This window comes from Vicia villosa, linkage group LG4, assembly GCF_029867415.1.
Source record: "Vicia villosa cultivar HV-30 ecotype Madison, WI linkage group LG4, Vvil1.0, whole genome shotgun sequence".
Lineage (NCBI taxonomy): Eukaryota > Viridiplantae > Streptophyta > Magnoliopsida > Fabales > Fabaceae > Vicia > Vicia villosa.
Genome location: NC_081183.1, coordinates 6,089,331 through 6,112,394, shown reverse-complemented (window position 1 = coordinate 6,112,394; position 23,064 = coordinate 6,089,331). Strand labels below are relative to the sequence as shown.

At 30.8% G+C, this 23,064-nt stretch overlaps 3 protein-coding genes across 7 annotated transcripts; all 3 read right to left on the bottom strand.

Annotated features, from left to right (window-relative positions):
* Positions 1-3,140: 3,140 nt before the first annotated feature.
* LOC131594374 (protein NETWORKED 4B-like) lies at positions 3,141-6,421 on the bottom strand. The gene is made up of 2 exons (XM_058866489.1): positions 6,267-6,421; positions 3,141-4,981 (listed from the first exon to the last, which is right to left on the bottom strand). Exon 2 carries the CDS (start codon positions 4,971-4,973, stop codon positions 3,324-3,326), a length of 1,650 nt encoding a protein of 549 aa, XP_058722472.1. The 5' UTR covers positions 4,974-4,981; positions 6,267-6,421; the 3' UTR covers positions 3,141-3,323.
* Positions 6,422-8,514: 2,093 nt separating this feature from the next.
* On the bottom strand, positions 8,515-11,264 carry LOC131594373 (LEAF RUST 10 DISEASE-RESISTANCE LOCUS RECEPTOR-LIKE PROTEIN KINASE-like 1.1). 3 transcript variants are annotated; one of them, XM_058866487.1, is made up of 5 exons: positions 11,208-11,264; positions 10,908-11,109; positions 10,002-10,808; positions 9,526-9,618; positions 8,515-9,458 (listed from the first exon to the last, which is right to left on the bottom strand). In XM_058866487.1, exons 2-5 carry the CDS (start codon positions 11,089-11,091, stop codon positions 8,656-8,658), a joined length of 1,887 nt encoding a protein of 628 aa, XP_058722470.1. In that variant the 5' UTR covers positions 11,092-11,109; positions 11,208-11,264; the 3' UTR covers positions 8,515-8,655. The 3 variants fall into 3 exon arrangements, with proteins under 3 accessions (XP_058722470.1, XP_058722471.1, XP_058722469.1); XM_058866488.1 differs by lacking the exon at positions 11,208-11,264 and having other exon boundaries at positions 8,515-9,089; positions 9,159-9,458; positions 10,908-11,198; XM_058866486.1 differs by lacking the exon at positions 11,208-11,264 and having other exon boundaries at positions 10,908-11,198.
* A 2,091-nt stretch (positions 11,265-13,355) lies between these two features.
* LOC131594371 (LEAF RUST 10 DISEASE-RESISTANCE LOCUS RECEPTOR-LIKE PROTEIN KINASE-like 2.4) lies at positions 13,356-17,742 on the bottom strand. Of its 3 annotated transcripts, none has more exons than XR_009281339.1 (4): positions 16,750-17,742; positions 16,125-16,166; positions 13,676-15,035; positions 13,356-13,481 (listed from the first exon to the last, which is right to left on the bottom strand). XR_009281339.1 is itself a non-coding variant. In XM_058866485.1 (4 exons), exons 1-4 carry the CDS (start codon positions 17,693-17,695, stop codon positions 13,945-13,947), a joined length of 1,752 nt encoding a protein of 583 aa, XP_058722468.1. In that variant the 5' UTR covers positions 17,696-17,742; the 3' UTR covers positions 13,556-13,944. The 3 variants fall into 3 exon arrangements, 2 of the variants coding, with proteins under 2 accessions (XP_058722467.1, XP_058722468.1); XM_058866485.1 differs by lacking the exon at positions 13,356-13,481 and having other exon boundaries at positions 13,556-14,648; positions 14,976-15,035; XM_058866484.1 differs by lacking the exon at positions 13,356-13,481 and having other exon boundaries at positions 13,555-15,035.
* Positions 17,743-23,064: the final 5,322 nt, after the last annotated feature.

The window sequence follows — 23,064 nt, the reverse complement described above, 5'->3', positions numbered from 1 at the left end:
GCTAAAAACTTATTTAACCTTAAAATAAATACCTCCAAATTAATCAAAAGTTGTGATAAAGAGGAAATTATACAAAGAGTAAGACTGAAGTTGTTTTCCATAAAAAATACTAATCTAAATTGGGCCATCACAAAAAAAAATTGTCAAAAAAATTTGAAAATTTAATTGTTTACAACTATTTCAAAAAATTAGTTTTTTTGGTTAACATGAAACATTTTTGTCGGCCATGGCAGCCACCTATCTCTAATAAATTTAAGCTTTGTTTGTGAGTTTGGAGAGGAGAGGATGAGAAGGCTTCCGATGATGAAATTTTAAAAAAAAATATAAGAAAATATTTGACATTTTTTGGAAAAATATTTTTTTAGAATGACAAAAAGAGTCATTATTATTACTATATTTTTAATTTTTAAATATTAAAACGACAATTACTATAAGACATTTAGGAAGCACAATGGCATGTTACAAAAGTAAAGTTTATATAAGAAAAAAAATCCAGTGGTGATTGGCGCTGGACTTGGTAGGGAGAACCACGGTTCGATCCCCCGCAACTGCGATCGGGAGGGGGCTTGACCCACTTGATGCCAGAGCTGATCCCCCGAACCGGACTAAACCGGTGGTTATAAACCAAAAAAAAAAAAATCCAAAATTTAAATAATGGCAAACTTAAAATTTTAAATATTTCTAAATATTTTTATAATTGTCTAATTATTATTAATGTTATTTTGCAAGACCATCCTAAACTGTTTTATGAAAGACATAGATATTTACTCTAAACTATATCCACCAAAAAGACATAACCACTACCAAAAAGACACAACCACTCGATCAAAATCTAAAACAAATTAAAATATTTATGATATGTGAGAGCGACTTATTATAAAAGTTGGAAAATTAATTCGGAAGAAAGAAGTTTAATCACTCCGTCTCACAATAAGTGATCCAGTACACCATTCCACACATATTAAGAAAAATGTATAAAAGTAAGTGAGAGAATATTGTTTTTACTATAGTACCCTTATCATATATTAAGAATGATGGAATTTTTATTAATTAGAGGTTAGAATTGAATTGAAAAAAGTGTATTTAAAATTGAAATAGATCATTCATTTTGGGATATCATTTTATTCTAAATAGGTCATTCATTATGAGACCGAGGGAATAATAAACTTTGAATGAATGAGCGCATGATTACTTATGTCCAAACTAATGAGCACACAACCAACTAGAGTCTAGCACCTGAGCACACAACCAACTAGAGTCTAGCACCTTCCATAGCAAAGCTCATAACTAATTCTCAATTGTCCTAAAATATTAGAATTAGTTAGTTACACAACTAGGGAAAAAGATATTACAGGCTGAGGAAGTAATGGTTTTGGGAAAAAGTCTTCCAATTGCTCATTGGAAGAATATGGTAACAGGTTCATTACTCCAGCTAGCATATTCTCTATTGGAAGAACATGGTAACAGGTTCATTACTCCAGCTAGCATATTCTCTATGACAATGTGGCAATCGATTTCCAAGTGCTTTGTTCGTTCGTGAAAAATTAGATTTGCTGCAATGTAGATAGAATTTATCACAATAAAAGACATGTGTTTTGATGCATTCAACTCTCAATTCTTTGAACAACTAGAGCAACAATTTAAGCTCACATGTTGTTGCAGTTAATGCCTCAAATTAAGATAAAATGTCTCAAATTTTAATTGAAAGTGCTGCTCAATGTTTAAATTGAGTGTTAGACAAAGTTTAATCAAACAAAAAAACTTAAATTTGTCTAACATTTATAATTTTACTCTGTCGTTGATTAATTTGAAAAAATATTCAAATTTATTACTGCCTCCGGTCCTATTTATAAGAAAAGATTCCCTATTTAGATATATTGAATAAATAATGTATCTCTACAACATATTGTCTAGATACATTATTTTTCCAATGTATCTAAAAAGATAATCTTTTCTTATAAATGAGACCAGAGAGAGAGTATATTTTTTAGTTGAGTAATCCGGTGGGATCTCCAAATCAAAGAGGTCTGGTGGCATCCCCACCTCTAGTTTGGCTAAAGTGCAATTGTGGCAGTGCTTATCTCCAAGACTCTAGCCCAGCCAGTTATAGTGGGATTTTTAGAAAAAACTTGGAAATTTTGTGTTAGCTTTTGCAAACAAGGTAGAATAGCCATCTTTATACCTTGCAGAGTTCAAAGTCTTTGTCCAAGCCGTGAAGACTGCAATGGAAAGAGGTTGGGACAAGCTTTTGATTGAAACGCATTTACCACAATATTGTGCGAACTTTCCATAATCAACTTTTATTGCCTTGGCAGTTAAGGTATCAATGGTTTACCTACTTACAATTTTTTATATATAAACACTTGTTCATTTCTCCTATAGAGAAGGGACTTCTTGCACCGATTTCTTGGTCAATATCGGTCTCAATTGTAATTCCCTCACCATTTTTTATTCCATTCCTAATAACATTAAGAAGGATTTTATACAAAATAGACTAGGTATGCCTTCACTTAGATTTTCTTCTTTTTTATGACCCTTTGTTATGTTTCTTGTTTTACCTTTTTCGACATAAAATACAAATTTTCTTTTCCATTTAGGACATGGTCGTAAGAAGTACAAATTGAAATTAATAAAAAGAATTCTCGTTTTATAAACTAGACAAATGTATAATAATATAACCTGGATTTATGTCAACATTATCTCCAAAAAAAAGTGTTTATTAGCAATTCAGTTTGTTTTAGTCAGTTCGTTATTGCATATAAAAATTGAAATGAGATTTATATTTTAAAAACTTAGATTCATAAAGTTTCAAAGAAATATGCTATCTCACTCTCTCACTCATTCAATATACAAACACAAATCATCAGCTACTATACTACAGAGTGCTCTAATCTCTGATGTGTTCTATATTGTGGCTACAATAGTCTTAGAGGTCTCAGCAATGGTTTCACAGTCGCAATTGCAGTCGCATTTGCTTGCATATGTCCAACACATCTTTTAAAAATAGTCTAATCAAATAAGACAACTAGAACTATATCATTGCTAGTTTATCATGGCCAAAATACCAATTTCAATAGCTTTTGGTCATAACATCCATACAAAATTTACCTAATGCATCATGATTATTATAAACAAAATAATTTGGATTCAACAATAGAATTCATCTGCAACTCTATGCACTCAAAGAAGAAAGAAATAGTCACAACCCATCAAGTATATTTTGTTTGGCTGCATAACAAAATAAGAATCGGACATGCAAAACTATTAATCCACAAAGGTCTACAGAACAATATAAAATGATGAGACTACTACAGAATGTGACTTTAGGAGGCTATGACGGTATGGCGCCTATGACCAGTAAAAGCTTGAAGAAGTTCATCATATTTACTCTTATAGTGATCAAGCGAGAAGCACAGTTGCCGGATTGCCTCCCTCTTCTCCTCATTCCGAACGGAGATCTCAACATTCTGCTTCTCCAATTTCAGTTTCAACTCATCTACTAAAGTCAGTGCCCCTCTTTTCTCCTCATTCAGATCAGAAATCACAACATTCTGCTTCTCCACTTTCAGTTTCAGCTCATCTACCAAAGTCAGTGCCCCTCTCTTCTCCTCATTCAGATCAGAAATCACAACATTCTGCTTCTCCACTTTCAGTTTCAACTCAAGCTGCTGTGTGCTTAGCTGGAAAAGCTCTTTTTTCATATTTTCTATTTGATCGTCTCGGAAGGTTATCTCAGCCTTAAGTTTATCAATCATAGCATTTGCTTCGTCTCTTTCCGTCATGAGCATGTCAAATTTTTGTTTATGCCCGTCAAACTCCTTATTCACAGTCTCCACGTCATCTTTTCTCTGACGAAGTTCTTCCTTTAAAGAACTTATTTGACTTTGTATAACCAATTGTTGTGTAGCATACAGCTCTTTTTGCTCCAAATTTTCAGCTTCGCCTTGTCTCAATTTATTTTCTAATGAATTGTGTCTACGCTCCAATTCCTCCAGTTTAGAGGTCAAATCCATTTTCAGTTCTGACAAGCTTGTAATATCAGAATGCAATTGAACTTTCTCTAAAGAAAATTGTGCCTGCATCTCAAGCATTTCCTCCTTCACTCTTTGCATCTCATGTTGATGGTTAGTTTCATTAGCTTTAAAGCATGCAACCCCATCTTCTAACTCTCGGATCTGCTTTTCTCCTGAATCAAGCTGCCATTCTAATTTAGCCACATTTTCATGTGCCGCTTCAAGCTGCCCTTGCAATTGATGAGTCTCAAATGACCTATTCTCAAGTTCATTTCTTAATCTTGCAGTATCATCATTTGATATCTTGAGGTGTTCATTAGCTACCTCCAGCTGTTCCTCCAAATTTGCAATCTTGGAGCAATAATCTGAAACATGAGTCTCCAACTCAGCTGTTTGAATTTGCAACTTCTGTACCTGTCCTTTTTTATATTCAAGTTCATCCTTATTCAGTTCTAATTCTTTCAGCACATTATCAAGTTGATTCTCCCTTTTCTCAATTTGATTCTTCAACTTGATAATCTCTTGTTCAGACAGCTGAAGTTTTAGATTGGAAACTCTTAGCTCTTCCTCATTTTTGATAAACTTCTTAAGCAACTCATCATAACTTTTATTTTCTCCGTCTCCAAGAAACTCGCTCTGTCTCTCCATATTAGGAGTGTCTTCTCTCAGCTTACCTTCAGGGGTTTCTTCATCATCGGTATTCACCGGCGTGCCCTGGATACGAATTTCAGACTTGGTAAAAGATTCAGGTTCTGATTCCAAAGAGGGTGAGGAAGGTGATCCAGAGCCTTCCTTCACAGAAACGTCAGAGCTAACCCCACCCGAGCTAGGAGAGAAATCCAAATTGACAGCTTGAAGATCAGAATCCGGCTTTACCTTCTTCAGATATGGTGTAAAATATGGAGTCACCACTGATCTCTCTTGGTCAAGACCTTCACTAAAATCGCCAGAGCCCTCCATCTGAGATTCTGAGGATAAAAAAAAAACTACGATAAGTACTCATTGGAGAAAAAATAAATAAAGAATTCTAAAATGAACAAGTTTTCCAATCAATATAGAAAGATTCATTCAACTCAAATAAATAGAAGTAACATGAACAAAAAACTGGTTCGCGAAACCATTCGGTGAGACAGTGACTAACAGGATCATGCTTTCTCTCATCATTTATCAAGATATGAAGAGAATCTAAAATAGTTTCATAAAATAAAACAGTTTAAAAATCCTACAATCAAAACAGATAGGAAAAGTAAAATATCCAACATAGAAAGACACTTTAAATATTGAACTCACAAATTTGCAGCTCAAAAGTACTTACTTACACCATTTAATTAAGTATAAAAGACATGTCACAACTCATTCGTGCAAACAAAAAATGGTTCTGACTGAGAAAACATTTATTCTGCAATCGTAACTGACATAGATATTCACATTGACTAAATCATTTGATTAATTGTTAAAACTAAAGACGTTAAGCAAATTGTCTCCCAAAATTAAGAAATGAAAAAATAGCCCCTGCAATGCATGTCTTCAATTTCAAGACTATTTCCCCACTTCGTAAATTCGGATACATCTACCTATAATTAAGTTGTTGAACAGCAGTTTTTAATATAAAAACCTCAAGGATTTTAAAAAACGGTCCGCGACCACAAAAACACCTGCGACAAAATGATATTCAAAGATATCGATACCGATACCGTTATTCACTGCTTTTATATTAAAGAACAAACTACAGTCAATTCACACCGCGTAATCAATGTCGCAACACTTATACCGACCGAAATCGCAAAAGCCTTTACATTGTCCACAATGCAACGGTGACCATTTTCTAAAATCACGGACTCAAAATCTATAAATCATACTTTCAACTTAGAATCGATTTTACTCGAAAACAATAAAATTAAGTAAAAATAAATTCTTAAACTCCAGAATCAACTCTTATTACTCCAAACACGAAACTAAACATATTAATCTCCTAATGTTTACGAAAATTCACCATATCATCCCTAAATTAATCATTCAAGTAGTAACTATTATTCTACTCTAGGTTTAAGATCTTAAGCTTACGGTACTAAACAACAGTAAATTGTAGATTAACTAGAATCAAGAACGAAACGATTATAGTCTGATTAACACTTAACAACAGAAAACGAATTTCAAGAATTCAAAACTGAAATGCGAGAAGAAATCCGAAAAGCGAACATGCATAAATGAATTGAAACGAAAAAGATTAGAGAGAAGGTGAAGAATTGATACCTGATCTGTACTCTGTAGAGAGGTGAATGAAGGATGAAGAAAAAGAGAGAGAAGAAGTTTCGCTGGTTTTCTGGAAAGAAATGAAAAGTGGTGAGAAAAGGTGGAAGAAAGAGAGAGCCAAACAGAAAGTGTTGAATGCCAGTGAGTCCGGCCTAGGTGGGCCCTGGGTTTTAATTTAAGTTTCGGGATTAGGGTCGCTCCCGCCTTTCCTTTTTTTCATCAATGATTTGAATTAAAACTTTTTCTGTACAAATTTTGATACCGTGGTGTATTTGTTTTTGACCGCACAAGTCCCGTTGTTTTTGTAAGAACTAATTAAAATATGTTTTAAAGAAAACTTAAGAAATTGACCGAGATAAAAAAAGAAAATTTAAGAAATAAATTAAATATTAATTTTTTAGTAATAGAGTATGACTGTAATTATAATTAGTCAAAAATAGTTTAAGATGTATTTAAATAGATTAAAATCATGTAATCGCTTTCATAATTTCACAAAATGAAAGAAAGAAAAAATAGGAAAAAGTTGAATATATAATTTTCTATATAATTTTTTTTATTTATATTTAATTTAAAAACTAACTTGTGCTTCTAAATTTTTGTCAAAAAAATATAAAAATATAACATTTATTTTAAGAAAGGCAGAAAGTCAATAAAAAATTTATAAAAATATATCAATTCCTAATACAAAATTTGAAAAAACAAATTAGACTAAAGAATGACTATATTACTATATTATGACTAGTTTTACCACTTATAAAAATATCAATTATGACTAGTTATATATATAAAAATTTATGTTTATCAATTTTTTTAAAAAAATATATTATTATATATTTTTTTAATAATTGTAAGAATCTACCATTACAACTGATAGTCAATGTAAAAGTCTATGATTATTATTAAACTATTATATATTTTTTAATATAAATATTTATCTATTTTATAAATTTTTAAAGTTTATAATATTGTTATAATTTTAAAAATAATATAAAAATTTATAATTGATTAATTTATTTTTATTAAAAATGTGTGTAACAAATATGATATAGGTATACAAATATCCTATGAAAGTATAAACATTGTTATCCACATGAAAATCAAATTGAATAAGGAGTTTTTTTTAAAAAATGCAAATATGGAATGAATAATATAGTATAACTTTCAAATTCTACTCATTATCATCTCTAATATTTGCCTTAAATATAACATTTATTTGACAAAATTTAAAGAAATAAAAGTATTATTAAATTTATTAATAATTAATATTATATTTATAAATATTTCCTTTAAGAAAAAAGAATAAATTTATATTCTATTATGATATTTATCTTTGATGGTAAAAAATAATGTAAAATCAATATAATCACATTAATAAAAATATAATAAATGCAATAATTCAAGAGCAATTGAATGAGATGATGGAGTCTTTTTCAATTTAATCGAAATTTTAGGTTTGAATCCAACCCCAAATACATAGCGGTGTTATAACTTTTATAATATTTCTTAATGTCTCCACATCTTGAATTGATTTAAAATTAGATTTTATTATTCGAAACTTAATATTTCAGAACAAAAAACAAGATTATATAATTTATTACTATTTCTATTTTTATTATATCTATTTTATAAGGATATTTGCGTAATATTATAAATTATTTTACAATTCTAATTAAATATTAATATTTTTTTACTAAAATACTTTTAATTGTTTATTATTCTTCATTAAATTTTTTAAATTTTTTCCTGTACATTAATAAAAGCTAATTTTATGAATTCACCCATTTTTTGGAAAATATAATTAATTACTATTCTTAATTACTTGTGAAAATGTTAAAGTGATCTATAGGAAAAAAAACTTATATCTAAAATAAATAAATAAATAAAATCTACTTTATATTTATTAAGAGTTTTCTTTATTTTTGAAATTAAAACACGGTTAAAGAAGACAGACTACACAAAAAAATAAATGGAAAGTGAAAACATCCAAAAACATTTCATTTGTTAAATATCTGAATTGAAAGGAGGGTGATAAAATAAGCTCAAACCACCATCCAAAGCACAGCCTAAAGATGCAAGTATCAACTACATTGTGCATGATCTTGTGAGAGAATATGGTAGGAACCAACCCCCATTGAACAGCCAATCAGACACCAAACTATTTTTTTAGTTAGGTATGACTGTTTGGTAGGAGATATAGTTTGTAACTTTGTAAGTAAAAAGATAAAAAGTTCAAAATTATTTGCATTGATGTTGTTATAAAATAATTTAAACGTTTTATTTTTTTCTTCGAGTAATTTAATGATTGAAATTTCACTTTTTAATAATGAATAAGTGAAATGTCACGAGTAGGAATATATTTTCTATGTCGGAGAATCACCAAAATCTACTCCTATGTTATTTGGTTGAATCCCCATGTCCCCTTGCTTATGCCCTGTAGAGTTTGTAACACCTGTTTCATGGTTGGCCTGAGTTCCTTAGGACACTGGACACACTGAAATGCTAACTCTGTCACCGCTGTTATCATTTCCACAACATTTTCATTAAAACAAATTGCAAGACTTTGATCCACTAGCCCTTGTAAATTCTTGTTTAAGATTTTATGCATTGCGAATTGGGCGAGAGTCACATTCTCCGTTCCTTGCATTAAACTTGCGGGTTTGGATGATATAAGCTCGAATAAGATCACCCCGAAGCTATACACATCACTTTTGTCACTCACCCTTCCAGTTTCAAAGTAATCTGGATCAATGTAAGCACGAGTTCCAACCGGAAGAGTTGAAACGTGAGTAACATAGTCCGGAAGAAACCGCGACAGTCCAAAATCTGCAACTTTAACAGTTAAATTTTCATCCAGCAGAATATTACTTCCTTTTATGTCGCGATGGATGATACCTGAGTCATGAAGATATACCAAGGCCTTTGCAGTTTCAATGGCAATATTCAATCTACTAGGCCACGATAACGTACTGCCTGAAGATCCATGGAGATGCTGTGAAAGAGTTCCATTAGAGATGTACTCATACACTAGCATGTGCTTGTCGCTATGACGAGAACTGCAGCCATAAAGTAAAACCAGATTTTGATGACGCAAGTGACTTGCAATCTCAATTTCTTTCATGAATTGCTTAATTGTTCTGTTTGTCTCTTCATGGAAACGTTTTATTCCAACTTCTCTACCGTCTTTTAGTTTTCCTAAAGTTAAAGTATGCAGTCAGTACTATGTCATTAAAATTTTCCAATAGGGTTTTTAGCTTCTTACCGTAGTAGACACTGCCGAACCCTCCCTTTCCTAGGAAAGTGTCAAAATGGTTTGTAGCTTCTTCAAGTTCAGCATGGTGGAAGATTTTGAAAGCTGAGATAAATGAGAATTGCATAGTAAGAGTAAGACATTGATAGTCTATAGACATTAATAATCTCTAGTATGTTAACAACAAAACACTTAGCTTATCAGGTAGAAAGACAATAGAGAGGAAAAGTGTTAGAACATCAACCCTGTTCAAAAGTAAAATGACAAGGAAACGTAAACAGAAAACATGATATTTGATAACAGAAAACATGAAAAGTAAAGCGTATAACTTGTGTTTAAATACTACGATTCAGTTTATAGTATTACTCTAGTTGCAACCGAACTGACTTTAGGGCCAAGCAATCTGCTAGCTTATACGTCAACTATGAGTCATACTCAACAATAAAGGAATAAAAGTCTGATGGTCTTAAGTAAATAATGTCGCGTACCTTTTATTGGGCTTAACTCATATCTCCCTTGTTTTATGCCATTGAGACTCTCTAGCACTTGTTCCATGTTCGGCCTTAATTCTTGTGGACATTGCAAACACCAAAATGCAAGCTCAGCCGTAGCAGTCATCATCTTGTCGATCTTAACGTCTGACTGAAAGCCAAGATTTGGATCCAAAAGCTCGACCAAAGCTTGGTTTTCAACTTTTGTCATTAAAAATGTAGCTAGACTTTCTTCTTCGTTATGAACATAATATTCTGCAAGCATGGATGACACAAGCTCACATAACACCACCCCAAAGCTATAAACATCATTTTTAACACTAAGTAAGCCTTTTGACACAAGTTCTGGGTCGATATAACCACTTGTTCCTATCAAGTCTCTCGTAACATCGGTTGCTTCAACAACAAGTTTCTTTGACAAATGAAAGTTACCAAGTTTAGCACAAAAGTTTATATCAAGGAAAATATTATTAGACTTAACATTACGGTGGACAATGCCCTTGTAGTGAAGATAGTTCAATGCACTTGCTATATCAATTGCAATATCCAATCGGTTTGGCCAAGTTAACGTTGTTCGGCTATCTGATGGTTGGCCTTTAATATGAGTAGCAAGAGTCCCATTGGACAGGTATTCATGTACTAGCAAGAATTCCTTTTGATGAGTGGAATATCCATAAATTGTAACAAGGTTTTTGTAGGGCATGAAATTTAGGATAACAGTTTCTTCGATGAACTGTTTCAATATGTTGCACTTGTCCTCCTTAAAGCTTTGTACTGCAATCTCACGACCATTCTTAAGTTTTCCTAATCAAAGTAGATTATAAGAACAAAATTCTGGGACTAAATTGGATGATACTTAGAAATTCAAGGACTCATATGTTTTTCATGTAAAATAGTTCTTACCATAATATACTGTGGCAGAGCCTTTCTTATCAAGAATCCGAGCTTGATGAAAATAATTTGTGGCTATTTTAAGTTTGTGATAAGGGAAGATTTGCCACTTCCATTCAGTCTGCTTTCGAAATGTGTCAGAAGTGGAAGTGAAACAGCACATCCAGAGATCCAACCCCATTTCCCCCAACCTCATAGGGTTATTGCACGTCCTCTGCAGAGTTGAGGAAAAGCCTTATTAGAACAAACTTAATGAAGCAATAAAAATGTTAAGATGGTTGATGTTTTTAGTGATCATAGTTAGTTACATACATGCAAATTAAGCAACCCATAAACAAAGGAAAGATAGTGTTATCTACGGAAATAGGAAGGAAAGAAGTAAGAAATTATACAATTAGGAGAAAATGAAATGAATAGCGAACAAAGGGACGTGAAAGTCAATATTAACTTAAGAAGCACGACAGGGTAGAGTAAACTATGGTTTGATTCATGAAATTTGTCTCTTGCTTTTGACAAGTCACTCAATTTTTAGAGTGCATTCAAATTGATTGTTAACTTGATTTTGACCAATTTGCACTAAATATATGTTTCAAATTATTTTACCTCTAAGGTTGGTATATCGGCGAAGATTTCATTATGAGCGAGCTTCTTTAAAAGTTTCACACATTTATCTCTTTTTAAATTAGTCGATTACTAAGTTAGATCCTAAAGTCTTCCTAAATGAGTTATAAGTTGTAAGATTCATACTCTTTATTAGTCTATCATATCATAAGGTCAAATATAAAATATCGGTACTCTCAATTAATAAAATTTCAAATAATAAAATAGTATAATTTTATGTCATTTTTTATTTTAATTTATTTTAACATTAATTTAAAATTTAAAATAATTTATACTAAAAATACTAGTATCCAATTTAAATTCATGAATATCAAATTAATTGTTAAATAAAGTCTTTTTTTATCCTTTATCTTTATCTCGGGTCCAGTTTGGTCCCTTAATTTTTAAAAAGTGCAAATAGCTCCCTTAACTTTTTAAAATGGAGCACGTTAATCCTTCTGTCAGCATCCGTTAGTTAATTTGTGTATCTAATATCCACGTGTGTTATTAGAATGGTGAAGTGGTTCCTACGTGGCATAAGACTCAATTACTCATTAGGGTAACCTGACAACCTCACAACTTAAGAATATCATTTATGCGAAAACCACACAAGGTGCAGGGAGGCGAATCTTTGAAGCTCTAACTTGTGTACATGCGACATCGAAGGAGGTTTCCATTGAAGATTCACGGTCGATTTCACATCTGCTTTTAGGTATGTCTTCTTCTTTTAGACCTAGTCTCTTTGATCCTTGAAGTTATGATTTAGGGTTTTTAGACGTTTTTCACTATTTTTAAGATTTTTATGATTAAGTTTTATGATTTAGGGTTTTTGAGCATCTTTCTCAGTTTTTCAATTTAAAAAAAAAATTATTATACTTTTTTTTAGCCGTAAGAATCTACCATTATAACTGATAGTCAATGTAAGAGTTTATGATTATTAATAAAAAAATATATTATGATTAAATTATTATATACTTTAATATAAATATTTGTTGATTTTATAAATTTTTAAAGTTTTTTTAATATTATTAAAATTTTAAAATAATATAAAAAATTTATACTAAAAATACTAGTATCCAATTTAAATTCATGAACATAACACCACCCCAAAGCTATAAACATCATTTTTAACACTAAGTAAGCCTTTTGACACAAGTTCTGGGTCGATATAACCACTCGTTCCTGTCATGTCTCTCGTAATGTCGGTTGCTTCAACAACAAGTTTCTTTGACAAATGAAAGTTACCAAGTTTAGCACAAAAGTTTAGATCAAGGAAAATATTACTAGACTTTACATTACGGTGGACAATGCCATTGTAATGAAGATATTTCAATGCACTAGCTATATCAATTCCAATATCCAATCGGTTTGGCCAAGTTAACGTTGGTGGACAATGCCATTGTAGTGAAGATATTTCAATGCACTAGCTATATCAATTCCAATATCCAATCGGTTTGGCCAAGTTATCCCATCTCGACTTTAATTCGTTGAAAGCTCACTCTTACAGCCCGGCTTGGTGACGTGTAATGTCTTACCGGATTAGCAATAATTATGAATATCTTAAAAGATTTCTTCTCTCATTTGGATGCATCCATTTGCTAAAAAAAGTTACTTGTTCAACTTTCCATATATGTACTTAATGTTTGTTCAAGTAGTTAAACTCACAATTGAGAGAGATATTTCTCTCTAAGTACAATCATTTGAAAAAGGAGAAAAATTATTATGGAGAATTATTAGTCGATTCTCAATTTTTTTTGAAGAAGCAAAAATATAATATTATAGATCTAGCATTAGCCATACTAGTAGATAATGAATATTAATACATGATAGAGTTTTTCTAAAGACAGAACACCCAACACTAAATACAAAACACACCAGCTCTAAAATATATGGAAACACCTAAAGAACATACAGCTATTCCTCCACAAATCTCCTGACTGCCGCAAATTATTTCACCAGTAACAAGCCATAGCAACAAAATCACCACTGCAGAGTTATAACATTTAAATTTAACTCGTTACATTTTTATTTTTGACATAAAATTTTATGTATTTAAAAAAGACAGCAATCAGAGTTAGTAGAAATACTTATTTAAACATAATTATAATATAATTATTGTGTTTGTGTGTTAGATAGATCTTAATTTGTATATCAGCTTGCTATAGAAAAAACTAACATACCTATTTTTTTTCTTCATAATAAGTGTTAAGGATAGGCCTCGATCACCACTTACTAGCAGGTGATTATCACCAACTTCTAAAAGAAATAATTATAAAATGATAATAGAGTTTACATGATCAATTGCTCATGAATATTATGCATTCAATATAAAAATAATTTGAGACATTGAGATCCACTTTACTTTACAAGATGATTAACAAGGTTGAGATGATCACTACTCCAATTAAAAAGTAAAATATAATTATACATGCCCTTAAATTAGAAACATTCAAGACTCTGATACTGGTCTAATAGGAGAGGAAAGTAATGGCATTGGTGGTATTTCTAAAGAACTTGTGCTAACTTCTAACATTTCAACCACTTTACTCATAGTAGGCCTATCATTAGGAAATATTTGAATACACCATAAACCCACAATGGTCATTTTCCTTGCAATCTCATCTTCTTCTGTATCCATTACTATATCAGGTCTCAAATCACTACCAAACTCAAGTTTATTGTATACCCAATGAGGAAAATATATCTCACTTGTGTGACTTGCATCAGCATTAATGTTTTTCCTCCCACCCACCATTTCTAACAACATCATTCCATAACTATAAACATCAGACTTATGTGAAACTCCTCCAAAATGTCTATTCCACACTTCTGGAGCTACATATCCCATTGTCCCTCTTTGATCCGACATCGAAATAATGCTCTCTTTTTTAGGGCAGAGCTTTGCAAGTCCAAAATCAGAAATCTTTGGACTAAAGTTCTCATCCAAAAGAATATTATGTGGTTTAATGTCAAAATGTAAAATTCGAGTGGTGCATCCTCTATGCAAATACTCTAGCCCACGAGCTATTCCTTTCGCAATTTGATACAAATTATCCCAACTTACAGATATAATGGTTTCAGGCCCCTTATTATAAATAAATTTGTCTAGAGAACCATTAGACATAAATTCATATACAAGTGCTTTTTTACGACCTTCAAAACAAAATCCAAGAAGAGTGACAATATTAACATGTGAGGTTCTAGTAATACTTGCAATCTCATTAATAAAATCTTCACCATTTCTTTTTGATGCATTCAATATCTTCACCGCCACAAGACAACCATTGAATAATTTTCCTTTATACACAACCCCAAAACCCCCTTGACCAAGTTTAATTTCGAATGAATTTGTCATTTTCTTTATTTCAGAAAATTTATATTTCTTTTGCGTTAGAGCTCCATTTTCTTTGAAAAATGCTTCGATATTTTTATCATTTTTTGTTTTATACCAGAAATTTACTTGTTGTATTGATCGCTTACCTCTAATACAACAAAATATGACGCACATCAGCAATGCTACCATTATTGCACTTCCAATACCTGTTGTTAGAAAGAAAGAGATATATATTAATTTGTGTTGATAAATGAAATAAAACTAAATAAATAAAAATTATTAGATCGGGATTGGGTCTTTTCTTATGATGATATTTGGCTTGCCAATGATAAAATATTGACCTCTTTCTAATCAAATCAAAGTGATACAACTCAATATCTCACTGTAATCAAAGATAAAAGAAATAGTCCAAATTAGTTTTGATTAACATGGAGAAGATAAGTTGAAATTTTTTTATGAATAATCTTTTAAGTTGTTTTCACTAGTTCTCTCAAACAAATAATCTTACAAAATTTATGATAAGTGTAGTTTAAATAAGTCAATATAAACAAATATCTAGTCTCATTGTACTTTTAATTTTCTAGTATATTTAAATATTAGTTGAATTGCTTACTTACATATTTCTAAATGATATAGATTTTTTAATCAGACTAATAAGCTAATCACGACTTTGAAAATGCTAGGCTCAAGCTAAAAAATAAGTCTATGATAGACCATAGTCAAGCTTAAACTTTGAAATTTGTAACAAAATAGACTTAAGCTTGACAAAACTTATTTCGACCTAACATATTTTCACTCCTATTGTCTATCATTGGAAGAATAAACGTTATTTTTAGTGATATATTTGTTTTATTGAAAAATAGTTTATTTTTTTATTTTCAAAACAATTTTTATAAAAACATCTTTTAAAATATTAAAAAATAATAATTTTTTTTATAAATTGAAAGATTAATTTTAATATCATATAACATACTCGAAATCATAATTTTTTAAAAAAGATATATCTCAGAAATTATTTTTACGAAAAATTATTTAAAATAGTTTCAAAACTAATTTTTTTAAAAGAATTTTAATATTTAAAAAAATTATATTAAAAGAATAAAATACTTAAAATAATTATTTAAATTAATTTTTTTTAAAAAAATCTTTGTAAAAGAGATATAATCCTATAAAAATCAATTTTAGAAAATCTAATAGAAACAGGTCATTTTGTGCATATAGATTAATTATCAAGTATACGACAAAAACAATTAAGAGAAGAGTCGCACTAGAATTTTAGATCATAGATGAATCACCTAGAATGGTTTTCATTTTTCCATGCCAGCTCACCTGCTTACCTACGATAGTAATATAAAGAGCATAGAGAATTATGTTAGAACACATAGCAAAATTAGTCGCAATCATCTTAATCCTAAATCCTAAATCATTCTCGAATCATATATATTTTATTCTTAAACTTCAATTTTTTAAATAAAAATAAAACATTAAATTATATAGTAAATCAAAGTAATTAAGAAACTTCAATTACACTATTGTGATTTATTATAATTTGATTTCTATTTTTATTTTATAAAAATTGAGTTTTTTTGAGTGAAATATAATTGATTTAAAATATAACATAATAATTTTGTAGGTACATCTACGGGCATCTACGAAAAAAATTAAAAATTTTGAAAATAAATATTTTCGGAGATAAATCTATGAAAACAAGAGGCACAAATAAAATTTCGGCGAGTGACTAAAAGATTCAACAAATGGATTGAGAAAATTTAATTTGAAAGTCATTAAAAAATCATTATATATATATATATATATATATATATATATATATATATATATATATATATATATATATTTCAAATACAATAATTTTTCAATGAAAAAAATTAATTTATGAGATAGAGGGATAAGAAAACATACTTTTCTGATCAGAAGAACATTGTGAGGAAAAAGCAATAGATCCATCAGGACAATCATGATAATAGCAAGTGGATGTTGCATGTTTATCAAAATCATCACTCACACAACCTCCTTCTTGATATCCCAAACACTGTAAACACTCCTCATTCACACTATATTTAACCTCAAACCCCTTATCCAAACCTTTTTCAAGAACTTCACGACTTAAATAGTAATAAGAACCATTCTCAATAGGAAAATCTCCTCCTACAGGCACTTGTATATATTGTCTGCAATTTCTTGATACTTCAAGAAACTTATTTGCATAATCACCAACAGGACAAAAAGCATAATTCTGAGCTCCACATAGAGAAACTTTAGGAAAATATGGAGATGGGTCACAGTTATAGTATATGGTGATGTTTTTGACTTGTGGGAGATATTGAACCAGAGTTGGAGACAAATAAGTATCAGCATATTGAAACAAAGTTGGAGTCAAATAAATATGATCAAATTGAGGAGAGCATAGATTTTGGGAAAGGTCTGTTCTTTTGAGTTTGATGATGTGATGATTTGTGTTAATTTCAATGACTGTGAAATTTTGGTAGGATAATTGAATAGTGGTATCTTGGTTGTTGTGGCAGTGAAGCTGAAATGGTTTGCCTGCGCCACATTGAATAGGACGATTCTGCCCCCAGAATGGGTAAGATATGTAGGATAGGTTGCCACAGTTGTAGGAATGGTTTAGATCTCTACAAATGGAGTAATCATAAATTGATTGAGGTTGGGATTGAGAGTAGGATAGTTGTGAGCAAAAAGTGCTTATTATTAATAACAAGAAGAAAAATATGTATCTAAAATTTATGGGCATAAGACTATTGATATGATTATCCATTCTTTTAGAACAAAGAAGAAAATAAGAAAGGGAGGAGGAGGAGATTATGTTTAGAGGGAATATTAAGTTCATAATCTGTGACTTGTTAGTTATGCTCTCGGTGGGATAGAGAGTCAACTTAAAAGTCACCCTGGAAATTTCTACTCACTTATGTTTTTTATAAATTTTAATTTGGAAATTTCTACTCACTTTCCTTTTTTATAAACTTAAGTTTTTTTTTTTTTAATTTGCTAAATCAAAAATTTATCCCACTAATCAAATGTCTCCATTCTTCTGAATGACACTCTCCTTCCAATATGTCTATTGGGTTTCTTCTAATATCCTTTGATTTTTCCCGCTAACCTTTGAAAACTGAAAAACCCTTTCATTTCTTGAGGTATCATAGTACTCTCTCTCTCTCTCTCTCTCTCTCTCTCTCTCTCTCTCTCTCTCTCTCTCTCTCTCTCTCTCTCTCTCTCTCTCTCTCTCTCTCTCTCTCTCTCTCTCTCTCTCTCTCTCTCTCTCTCTCTCTCAGCTTCCTCGTTCGTCTTTCCTTCTCCATCCCAACTCCGTCGTCCGCCATTCATCCTCCTTGCACCTGGGGTAAGACTTACTTGTGTCCGCTTTGCCTTATATTTCGTTTTTCCTTTGTCTTTCCGCTTCTCCAAGATTCCAATTTTATGTTACTTGCAGCTTCTTCAACATTTCCTCATACTATTTGTTTTGTTTTTTCTTTAAAACAGATACAAGTTTCAATTTTTTTTGTTTAGTATTTAATTTTACCATAAGAGCCTTATTTTGGTTTGTTAGATTTTCAAACTTTTAGGTTTCATCACTTTATATGTTGTCAACCTGTGATTTCCATTTGCTTGTACTTACGTATTGGTTTTGATTCCTTCAACCATGACCGTGAACCGATTCCGATAATGATGCTATTGTTGTTGTGTGTTTGGTTTTGTTTGTCATGCCTATTTTTCGTGTAAAAATGTAATCGTGTATTTTGTCTTGTGTTTTCCCAATAATGAAGCTGATGAAAATCTTAAATGCTTTTCGTTTTTTGATAATGATGCTATTGTTGTTCTGTGTTGCAAATCTGTGTTGCTGTTATATTGATGTTATGTGTTTCCCTTAAGTTGTTGTTGTTGTTGTTGTTGTTGTGTGTTGGGTGCTATTGTTGTTCTGTGTTGCAGATCTGTGTGATGCTATGTACAGTGTTATAGTTTTAGCTACTTTGAGCTTTGAATACTATCTGAACTCATCTTAAGTCCATAGTTATTAATGTCTTCATATCGATGTGTAAAATTATTTGTATACTGCAGTTAGAAAACCATATATTATTAACCATTATTTGTATTGCAGACCATGTGTGAAATTGCAGATATGATTTTAAAGCGGTGGTAAGTCCTGTACGGGTATGAAATTTCAAGTCAAAATTTTAGTTTCTTGTCTCTTGATAATTTTATCCATTGACCGATAACTAATACACTAGGTTGTTACACTTTGTTTCGTAACAATTTGTTATTACAGAAGTATGGAAATATAGATGTTGTTGTATCCAATGTTGATGCAAATCCCTTATGTCAAATCCATCCTGCAAACACAAGAGTCGATCCTTGACAATTTATGGGAAATAAATGTCAAAGCCTCTATACTTCTTCCGAAGGTAATCAAGCAGTGAAAATGCCTTTTAACAAATAGAAGAAAAGAAGCAATACATGTTCTTAATCATGTTCCTAATTGTATGCTTTTTTCCTTAGCTACAGAATAAAAAATTGGTATGCTTTTATAATTTTTTTTAACTTGCACATCTCCTAATCATGTTCCTAATTTTGCCAATTGTTTACAGGTGATTACAGATTTTGAACAGAAAGAGCTTTTGCGAGGACCTAATGATAAGGACCTTTTTTTGATGACTTTGGTATTGAGCTCTCAATGAGTATTATTATTGTGCGCCTGATACATGTCGGCCTGGCCTTAAATCTGAAACATGAAATGAAGTCATAGTTTATGATAGGTAATTTGTTCAGCAGGTAAATAATGCAAAAGAGTCTCTGTGTTGGGTATACAAGCCTCATATTTCAAGATTTTGTGTACAACAGCTATTAAGGAGCTGCCGTTTTTTCTCCAAATGATCAATTGGGTACCAAGACTTTTGAATTTCTAAGAAAGACACAACCTTGTAACTTTACTATCCATGTCTCTGTAGACTTTTTTTTTATCATTTGGTGTGTAATTGTTATATTAACTTTCTCCTTTGGCTCAAGACAATTCTGTAGAGTAATTATCCGATAAACTACTGAAAAATCAATAGATAGATGTCTACAATTTTGTGTGATTGTTATTTCATTGTTATGCCCTTTAAATCCCAGCCTAAGAGTTGTTTAAAAAAAGAACTTGAATAATAGATAGATGTCTACAATAAGATTTCACTTACACCAAAAATAAGAAACAGTAAAATCATGGAACATACAAAATTCAAAAGTTGTAAGTTCCTAGAAAAATTGGAAATTGCTTCTCCTAAATGGTCGAGAAGCACACTAATAAAATTCAAAAATATTTTTATTAATACCGGTCTAACCCCGGTCAAACTTTTAAACCTTAAACTCTTATATGTACTGGTTCATAGACCGGTCTGATTTTAATTACCTTGGTTTTACCACTTTTGTTCCTTTTAAAATTTAGTTCAAAGACGCACTTTTGGATTCAACCCAAATGCATCCCATACATTCTATATTGATTTACTTTTAATTGAATTTCTAATTTACTAGCTTTCCCTGAAGCTTTAAACCTATTTCAAAAAATTAAATTTTGTAATGCTGTCTAATGAAACAATGAAAGTCATATTTGTAAAATTTATCAATTCCTGTGAATTTTATCATTAAAAGTCACTATTTTCACGGATTACTATCATCAAAATACTTTTTTTTTTGCCCTTTAACTCAATAAAATGTGTTAGAGTTATAATAACAATTATATATCAGTAACAATCAAGCCGATCTAAGATACTGAATTTTATTACTGAAACTCACTATTTTTACGGGTCACTATCATCATGATACTTTTCTTATGTGAATTTTATCACTGAAACTCACTATTTTTACAAGTCATTATCACCATAATACTTTTCTTAGGTGGATTTTATCACTGAAACTCACTATTTTTACGAGTCACTATCACCGTAATACATTCCATATGTGAATTTTATCACTAAAACTCACTACTTTCACGGGTTGCTATCACCATAATACCCTTTTTCCTATTGCATTTTCAACTTTTAAAAAAAAAAAAACTACTATATATAACTTCATTACATCTATATTATGTTTTATGAATCTTAATTTAACATTCCTCATTCAAATTTTTAAACTTATTTTTATGCGTTTGTAATACATTATTCATCTTAAGATTTGATTTACCCGTGCAGACGTCTTCTACTAGTTTTTTATTAAATTTTGAGATACAACTAACTACACAGAAGACGAAGATGCTACATAGGAATGAAAGATAAATGCAAAATACCACAGATGAGATTGTTAATCAGAACGGCTCCGTCGTTGTATCGTGGTTGTCGTCTCACATTCCCCTCCGCCGTTCTCCAATGGTGACACACTTCTCCTCCCAAATTTGGAAAACCTAATTTGCAGGGACGAAATGTCAAAATGATTTTTCTGAATATTCACAAGGTTTTGGTGTTAAATTAAGTCATCGTCCACGTCTGCACAATATTAAAAATAAGTGACATTCCACACCAGGGTCGTTTGCTAACTGAGCTTTTTTTTAAACAGAAGACTAACCTCAGGGACTAAATGGAACATAAACCCGAGATATAAGGACTAAGATGGGAGAATGTTAGAAATATTTTTGTGGGCTACAATCAACGATAAGATTTGATTTTATAAAACAAATTCATGTTTTAAATGTGATTGATTCGAAAATGCTTAATTTTGACAATAATAATGAACTTTGAACACTAATTCTGATTTAAAATAAAGTGTAGCCCCAACATCTATGATATATAATGGGTGGTACTAAGGTTATTATCTTATAAATACATAAATTAAATCTTTTTTGTCGTCACTCTGAAATAAGTTAAAGGAAGATTCAGTCTAATATTTCAATCATTCTGAAAAAAATTAATTATCATAGCTTCAATAAATAAGTGTGTTCTAATATCATATAATATCAATTCTAGCTTTATCATGAATTGAAAAATAGTAGTCTTCAAATTTATAAGTTATTTAGATTTGATTTATATAATCAAATGTTTCATCTAATAGTTGGTTTTGATTAAACTTGTGAGATATTTGATCGAACTCTAGTATGGTTGAAGGGTAGTTTCTTGGTTCGACAAGATTAAGCATGAAGTCGAAGGTTGTTCACATGCTTGTGTCGAAGATGCTAGGGTTGTTAGCATGTTAAATTAGGTTTAGTGTTTAAACCCTAATTTGTTAAGTTAGCTTGTTTATTAAGTTGGCTTGTGTAATGGGCCTTGTGGAAAAAGCCCATTAGTTAGTATGTTAGGTTTTATTATAAATAGCATACTAGTCTCTCATCATTGCCAAACTGCAAATCCTAATTTAGGGTGAGAGAGGTTATTTGTTATTCTTGCAAACTTGTAATCTTGTTTTAAAGAGAAAGTAAAAGAATAGCAGTTATAACCAATCTTGTGTTCCTCTTCTTCCTTGTCCTTTATTCATCCCTTATTTTATACTTTGTTTGTGGCATTGAATTCACAACAAAACTAATATCCTACAAAGAATCTATTAAATAAAGTTGAATAAGCTATCAACTAACTTGTCAATGAATCACTATTTTTACTAAATATAACTATAATATACGTTGAGAACAAAGCGAAAAATTAGCAAACTTGTTTTTTTAGGGTCCAAGTGTCGAAAAAGAAAATTTCAATTGGATTAGGCGGGGATATTGCTTCCCCGCTAAATCATTATCAAATAAAACCTTCGTAAAGGGGTGGCCATCATTAAATCTACACAATTTATCATGTTGGTGAATTTCATTTTTCGGAAGAGTGTCAGCACATGTATTCGCTTCGCGGTAAATATGCCTGGTCGAGATATCAATGCCTTGTTGGAAAAAGGCTCTAATTTTGTTTAAAAGATACCTTGTTCCTTTTTTAATGGTTGGTGAAAGTAGACTTGTTCCTTTATCTCTTAACTAAGTATTTAGTTGACGCGTAAGTAATTAGTTTGGACAGCAATTGTCTATGTATCGCCAATTGACTCGTTCAAAACTATGACTAGTATATTTTTCCACTTTTCCCATTCTATTTTATGACTTTAAGATATACTTAATTGAGGAGAATTGTAAAAGCAATTAGACCCACTCCATTTTGTGTACGAGTACCTCTTAAAAGTCAACACAAATTTTATAAAAATAATTGTGCAAACAAATCATGGGCCATTTGGTATGTATTTTACACAAAATGTCATGACATCAAATCT

What these genes read in the sequence shown, in the direction of transcription:
- LOC131594371 (XM_058866484.1), bottom strand. Translation starts at nt 17,695, where the DNA reads ATGAACTTAATATTCCCTCTAAACATAATCTCCTCCTCCTCCCTTTCT. An exon ending in ATGTTCTTCTGATCAGAAAA is followed by an intron (nt 16,167 to 16,749) that starts GTATGTTTTCTT and finishes TTACTATCGTAG; the next exon opens with GTAAGCAGGTGAGCTGGCAT. An exon ending in AAAAATGAAAACCATTCTAG is followed by an intron (nt 15,036 to 16,124) that starts GTGATTCATCTA and finishes TTCTAACAACAG; the next exon opens with GTATTGGAAGTGCAATAATG.
- LOC131594374 (XM_058866489.1), bottom strand. Translation starts at nt 4,973, where the DNA reads ATGGAGGGCTCTGGCGATTTTAGTGAAGGTCTTGACCAAGAGAGATCA.
- LOC131594373 (XM_058866487.1), bottom strand. Translation starts at nt 11,091, where the DNA reads ATGAGGTTGGGGGAAATGGGGTTGGATCTCTGGATGTGCTGTTTCACT. An exon ending in CTCTGCCACAGTATATTATG is followed by an intron (nt 10,809 to 10,907) that starts GTAAGAACTATT and finishes TACTTTGATTAG; the next exon opens with GAAAACTTAAGAATGGTCGT. An exon ending in GTTCGGCAGTGTCTACTACG is followed by an intron (nt 9,459 to 9,525) that starts GTAAGAAGCTAA and finishes CTTTAACTTTAG; the next exon opens with GAAAACTAAAAGACGGTAGA.